This window comes from Thermobia domestica, chromosome 11 (genome assembly GCF_964235325.1).
Source record: "Thermobia domestica chromosome 11, izTheDome1.hap1.1, whole genome shotgun sequence".
In the NCBI taxonomy this organism is placed as follows: Eukaryota; Metazoa; Arthropoda; class Insecta; order Zygentoma; family Lepismatidae; genus Thermobia; species Thermobia domestica.
Window position 1 is genome coordinate 149,328,018 of NC_137464.1, and position 6,428 is coordinate 149,334,445.

Here is a 6,428-nt window from a genome sequence, read left to right on the forward strand (position 1 = left end):
TTGGCTATCGTTTAGTGATTTATTTGTAGCTGCTGTTCATAATAACAATCGGTTAGGAAATGCTCAAAAGTTGCAGTATTTGAAGACAGCTGTGTCAGGGGAGCTTGCTGTATTCTTGCTGTGTATTCCAATATCTGATGATAACTATAAAGTAGTATGGGAGTTACTTAAATCAAGATATGAAGATGTGAGGGAGCTAGCAAATCATATTTTGAGCAAGTTGATTACTGAGCCAGCTGTGAACAATGAGTCATCAGGTGAGTTACTAAGACTGGTTGACAAAAGTGTTCAGTGTGTGTGTGTGAATTTAAATCCTTGGCCCTTCCAGTGGAACATTGGGATGTGATTTTAATTTACCATGTGGGTGAGAAGCACAAGAAAACAATGGGAGCTTTCATTGAAGAAAAACGACTGAAAGAGTTCATATTACAACGTGCCAAAGCATTAGCTGCAGTGAGTGCAAGGTCATCGCCGGACAAATCTGCTTAAAAAACAAACAAAAAGAGCAACACGTTACTGCATCATTCAAGTCCAATTGAGGGGCCGCGGTGGCTCAGTGGTAGAGCGTTCACCTCTGGTGCATGGGGTCCCTGGTTCAAACCCTGCTCCCGCCAAGTGAACTTCGTGGTGGACAAACACCGTGTGCGTGGGTTTTCTCGGGGTTCTCCCGTTTCCTCCCACTTTCTTCATTCCACCATTTCATTCATTTCTCATAATCACCGTCTCCTTTAGCCTAACCGGCATAACCGTGGGACGTAAAACTCAAATATTTCATTTTCATTTCAAGTCCAATTGCGTCGTGTACCATGTGTAAAAATAACCACAAGCTATATAAGTGTCAAGAGTTCATAAATATGTCAGTGAATGATAGACACAGTTTTGTGAAAAAGAATTCGCTTTGTTTCAATTGTTTGACCTTAAATTGTTCCGTAAATAAGTGTAATGTGAAGCAGGGTTGCCACACTTGCAACAAAAAGCATCATACTTTATTGCATTTTGAAAGCAAGGATAAAGTAGATCATGTAAATTGTTCGCATTCAACAAATCAAAAACTAATTCCTCAAGTGTTGTTGCCAACCGCTGTCATAAATATCAAAGATAATGCAAATAAGTTTATAGTTTCGTGCTCTTATCGATTGTGGCAGTGAATTGTCGTTTGTAACTGAAGGCTGCGTCCAGAAATTACGCATAAACAGAGTAAATAAACATGAGCATATCAGGTGTTATTGGTTTTAATGTTGGAAATTCTCATGCAATAGTTGATTTGTGTTTTCAATTATTGTAAAGTAATGATAATATTCATACTAAAGCAAGTCCCAAGAATCACAAGTAACTTACCCAGAGTAACTATTCAAAATATAGGTAATTGGGAAATTGTGAAACAAGTAAACTTAGCAGATCCACAGTTTAATAAAAGCGAGCCTATGGATGTGTTGTTAGGTGCTGATGTTTTCCCGTTATTGTTGTTCAGTGGGAGATACGTAGGTACGAATGGAGCTCCGTCTGCCATTGAAACGGTGTTAGGTTGGGTATTGTGTGATCAGATTAACTTAACGAATAACACATCAAGTGTTCAATCATATTTTGTTTCTGTTGATCTCAATAAAACATTACAAAGATTCTGGGAAGTAGAGGAGTTGCCAACTGTACAACATTTATCCGTTGAAGAGCAAAAGTGTGAGCAGTATTTTGCTGAAACTTACAAACGTGATTTTGATGGTAAATATATTGTAAAATTGCCTTTTAAAGAAAATGTTGAGCCTCTAGGTGTATCACAGGACACAGCAGTAAAACGATTATGCCGAATGGAACGTAAGTTACAAAAAGACCCTGATTTATGTAAACAATATTGTGATTTCATGAAAGAGTACTTAGACTTAGGTCATATGGAAAACATTCCTGATGTAGAACTTGATAAGCTTGGATCTGAATCTTATTATCTGCCTCATCATTGTGTCCTAAATGAAAGTAGTTCTACCACTAAATTGCGGGTTGTATTTGATGGTAGTGCTAAAACTAGCAGTGAAGTATCTCTCAATGACAACGTAATGGTAGATCCAAAATTACAAGATGATATATCCTATTTATATTAAGGTTCAGAACTCAATCAATTGCATTGTGTGCTGATATAGCAAAAATGTACAGACAAGTTAAGGTAGATTAAACTGATTCTGATTACCAGAAAATAGTGTGGAGAGAAACAGTTGACCAACCTATTAGTGATCTTAGATTGTTAACTGTTACTTTAAAACCAGTTCGGCTCCATATCTGGCTGTAAAATGTTTGCAACAGTTAGCTATAGATGAAGGTCATTGTTATTCCATAGCCGCAGAATTAGTTATGCATGATTTCTTTGTTGATAATTTAGTTTCAGGTGCAGCTGATAGTAGTGAGGCAATATTACTGTACTCCGAATTAAGAGCATTATTACACAAAGCTGGTTTCGAATTAAGAAAAGGGTCTACTAACGACATGCATGTGCTAAATAGTATACCTTCTCAGTTAAGAGAAACTCAATCGTTAATTTGTTTTAATGAAGATGGGAATTTAAAAGCTTTAGGTATACAGTGGAATCCATCAAGTGATTCATTTTCATTTTCTATTGTTGTTCCCACTCATAAGTCAGTCATGAAAAAACGAAGGTTACTATCTGAGACTGCAAAATTGTATGGTCCGCTTGATTGGTTATCTCCAGTATCCATTGTTGCAAAATTGTTGCTACAATCATTATGGAAATTAAAAAACAAGTGGGGTAACGTACTTCCAAATAATATTGTTCGCTCATGGGAAATATATTGTCAACAATTGCCATTGTTGAGACAGATTAATATCAAAAGGTGTATTTCTTCTGAAAATATTGTGAAATATGATCTAATTGGGTTCTCAGATGCTGGTAAAAAGGCGTATGCTGCAGTAGTATATGTACGTTGTATAGATACATCTGGAAATGTGCAAGTATACCTGATTGCTGCAAAGACCAAAGTTGCCCCTATAAAGCAAATATCAATACCTAGGTTAGAATTGTGCGCTGCAGTATTGTTATGTAGATTAGTTAATACGGTCATTAAGGCAATATTAATCAAGTTTGAACAGGTTATCTGTTACACAGATTCTACTATTGTGTTAGCATGGTTTTCTTCATGTTCTAGTAAATGGAAAACATTTGTGGCTAACCTTGTATCTGAGATACAACAATCAATTTTCATTAAATGGGCACACACATCGAGCAAAGACAACCCAGCTGATTGTAGTTCTCGTGGTTTGAATCCGTTACAATTAGTCTTATTCGATATGGTAGAATGGGCCAAACTGGTTGTAGGAATCAGAGTTACCTATTGTAAATAATAATTACAAAAATCTAGATTCTGTTCAATGTGAGCAAAAGTCTTCAATTACTAACATGCACATTAAGATAAATAGTACAATAGTAGATAAATTTTCATCATCATTTAGGTTAGTTCGTGTTACTGCTTGGTGTAAAAGATTCATTAGGAATAGTAAAAGTAAACAGGGGTTAAGATGTAGTGGACCATTAACTACAAAGGAGTTGTCAAATGCATTAATGCATTGGATAAAACAAGCTTAAGAGTCTGAATATCCACTTGAGATAAAATACTTACCTATGAAAAACCTTTACCTTCTAATAGCAAACTATAGGCACTATGGGGAGGCAATAGCCCTTGCCCTCCCCAAACACACATCCTGGCTACGCTACTGCGTGCTACTGCATGTAAACAATAGCACGCGCTTCTGTTTGTAACCATCAACCACATGTATATATGTTAGGAGTAGTACACCTTACGTGGGATTACTACAAGAAGGGGGTGGCGGACCACCAGCAAAACCTATAAGTCCCATGACGACATGGGAGCAGAATCGCCAACGCCACCTAGAGCGCCTATACATTAGAGAGCATACAGCGGATAGGCACCAGTCTTCGATTGGTCTCCCTTCCTCTTGCTTGCCTGGAACACTAGGAGAAACCCAACCTCAAAGTTTCTAGACTGCTGTGGAGTAGCTATATGTCCTATCGTGACCGCCCTGAGGCGATATTATTTTAATTGTGGCCTTTTACGCTGTATTACGGGCTTTCTAGCGCCGCGGTGTTGCCAAATTATGCCCTAAAGGGTTGAAATTCCCTATATTTTGTATATTTATAGTGTAAATCATGCAACATTGTAAGATATAATTTAATTAAATTTTGATATCAATTTAATTAACCCTTTAATTAATTTCTTATCAAATTGATTATCCCTTTAATCAAACAGCTATTAATTTATTCAATTAAAGATGATTGCGTAGAATTAATGTAATCGCGTATGATGATATACGTACCGTTATTACCTTATAGTGGTATTTAATTACGAACGGGTTTAATGTATTATTGAAGTAATGACTGCAATTATTTTGGATTGATAACGCGTGGCAGATGGTGCCGCTGGCGCCATTACTGTCTGGTTATGTTTTGACTTCCCTTTATACTTTTTCCGCCCATTTACTTTGTATATTACCGACTGCCGCACTGTATTGAACGTTAGCTTTCCGCTGGCGCCATTACTGTTGCGAGTTTTTAGCACGCCCTCTTTGTATATTTGCCGCTTGGTAGCCGTGGACGCTAATGGTATTTTCCATTTATAGATATTGGCACACTTTGTATATTTATCCAATATTTTAACTTAAGTAAGAAGAGAAAGTTTACTTACCTTTGATGACACGCCCGCTATTTTGCTGTTTATTTCCTGGTTGCGGTTGGTGGTTCATTGATGTTGACCATTTTCCTTATGACGTAGAAGAACTTGTTGCGCGAACCGAAAGCAAACAAATATTGCGATACCGCCATTGTATTTTCGGTTTTAGGTATATTTATAACCTCGGTTGACTATTTGATTCAGGCTATTTTTGAATTTAATAAAATAATAATTAATTGGCTGAATATATATATTTGATATTGTAATTTTATGAAAAACATAATTATTGTGCACTTATGTATTGAAGAATTTTTAAAAAAGTACGAGAAACTATACATTATTGGAGTGGCGATATTTTTATGGCGCTTACACGTACACTATCCGAAACTAGCTATGTTTACAAGCTAACGTTGTATGTTGGTACTTTTATGTTGCTTTTTTCCGGAAGCATGGCTTATATGACACTGATTGCAGGTATAGCATTTGATTGTAGGATATTTGTTGTACCTTGCAAGTTAGAACTATGTTCTTTTACACATTTGGATTGATAATACAGTTTTAATTGGATTTTTTTTGGCTATTACTATTTATTATTATTATTATTATTATTATTATTATTATTATTATTATTGTTATTATTATTATTTGAAGTATGAAAATAAGTATTATCTTACGTAAATAGAATTGTCACTTGGGTTCTGAATTAATATTCCGTTATGTTAGGATATATATGACTGGAAGAAAGTTAGTTTTGTATGTTGCAGGAAATTATTATAAGCATGGGATTACGTTTTAGTATATGAAATTGGATATAGAAATAACATGTAGATACGATTGTTTTATTGTATGCCCCTATTATTTAAATATGAAATTGCACGTTATAATTATTTGATATGTGTAATACAGTTATTATTTTGTTACTAATTGCGGAGGCCATATGATTTTAGTTTACTTTTGGATTGTGATATTCAGATTTTAATGTTTAGTTTGTATATCCTACCACTTATGTATTCCGTAAGATTGAACAAACAATTTGAAAATGCGTAGAAGTCTTGTTTACCAGGCTAATTTTGTGCTGTTTAGATTTATATTACATATGCATAAGAATAGACATTTCATACATAGGTTGAAACTGAAATTGTATTTTAGATATTTTGGAGGGTGGATTTTAAGGATAACCATTTTTTGTTTTGTTAGATACTTATTTTTTATTTAGGGTGCTGCATTTTTATTTACAATATTAATGCATAGACATTCAAGATATAAGACCCGAATTTAATAATTTTATTACTAATTTAATACAGCTTGTATTCAAAATAATGGTGAGATTATGGATTGTTAAGACAAGCGTGAATTTACTAATTAAACTATACTTACTACGTATGTCAATAATTTTACTAGAACTTGCAATGGTTTTAAGCTGTTTTGTTTGCATGAAATTAATATTAGCGGTTTGATTTACATTGGAGTTATTTGAATTATGCTTTGAGATTAGATTTTTTTCTTTATAATGGGAAACTTTATAGTTGAATTTACTTAGAAATCCTGTTGCAGCGTTTGAATGGTATATACGTTTATAGCATGATAGTTATTGTTTTTGTAGGTGAAATGCATATTTGTTTACTGAATGAAGATATGATTACAGAAATATTTGAATTTGATAGTATTATCAGAAATTGAACTAAACATTTTACGCTCCAGAGGTTACAATCAAACACTAAATAATTTTAAGTTTATCGT

The 6,428-nt window shown here is 34.4% G+C and overlaps 2 protein-coding genes across 2 annotated transcripts; both read left to right on the forward strand.

The window, feature by feature from the left end:
* Nucleotides 1–1,289: 1,289 nt before the first annotated feature.
* On the forward strand, nucleotides 1,290–2,093 carry LOC145665314 (uncharacterized). Its single transcript, XM_081732609.1, has one exon. It carries the CDS (start codon nucleotides 1,290–1,292, stop codon nucleotides 2,091–2,093), a length of 804 nt encoding a protein of 267 aa, XP_081588735.1.
* A 247-nt stretch (nucleotides 2,094–2,340) lies between these two features.
* Nucleotides 2,341–3,345, forward strand: LOC145665315 (uncharacterized). Its single transcript, XM_081732610.1, has one exon. It carries the CDS (start codon nucleotides 2,341–2,343, stop codon nucleotides 3,343–3,345), a length of 1,005 nt encoding a protein of 334 aa, XP_081588736.1.
* Nucleotides 3,346–6,428: the final 3,083 nt, after the last annotated feature.

What these genes read in the sequence shown, in the direction of transcription:
- LOC145665315 (XM_081732610.1), top strand. Translation starts at nt 2,341, where the DNA reads ATGCATGATTTCTTTGTTGATAATTTAGTTTCAGGTGCAGCTGATAGT.
- LOC145665314 (XM_081732609.1), top strand. Translation starts at nt 1,290, where the DNA reads ATGATAATATTCATACTAAAGCAAGTCCCAAGAATCACAAGTAACTTA.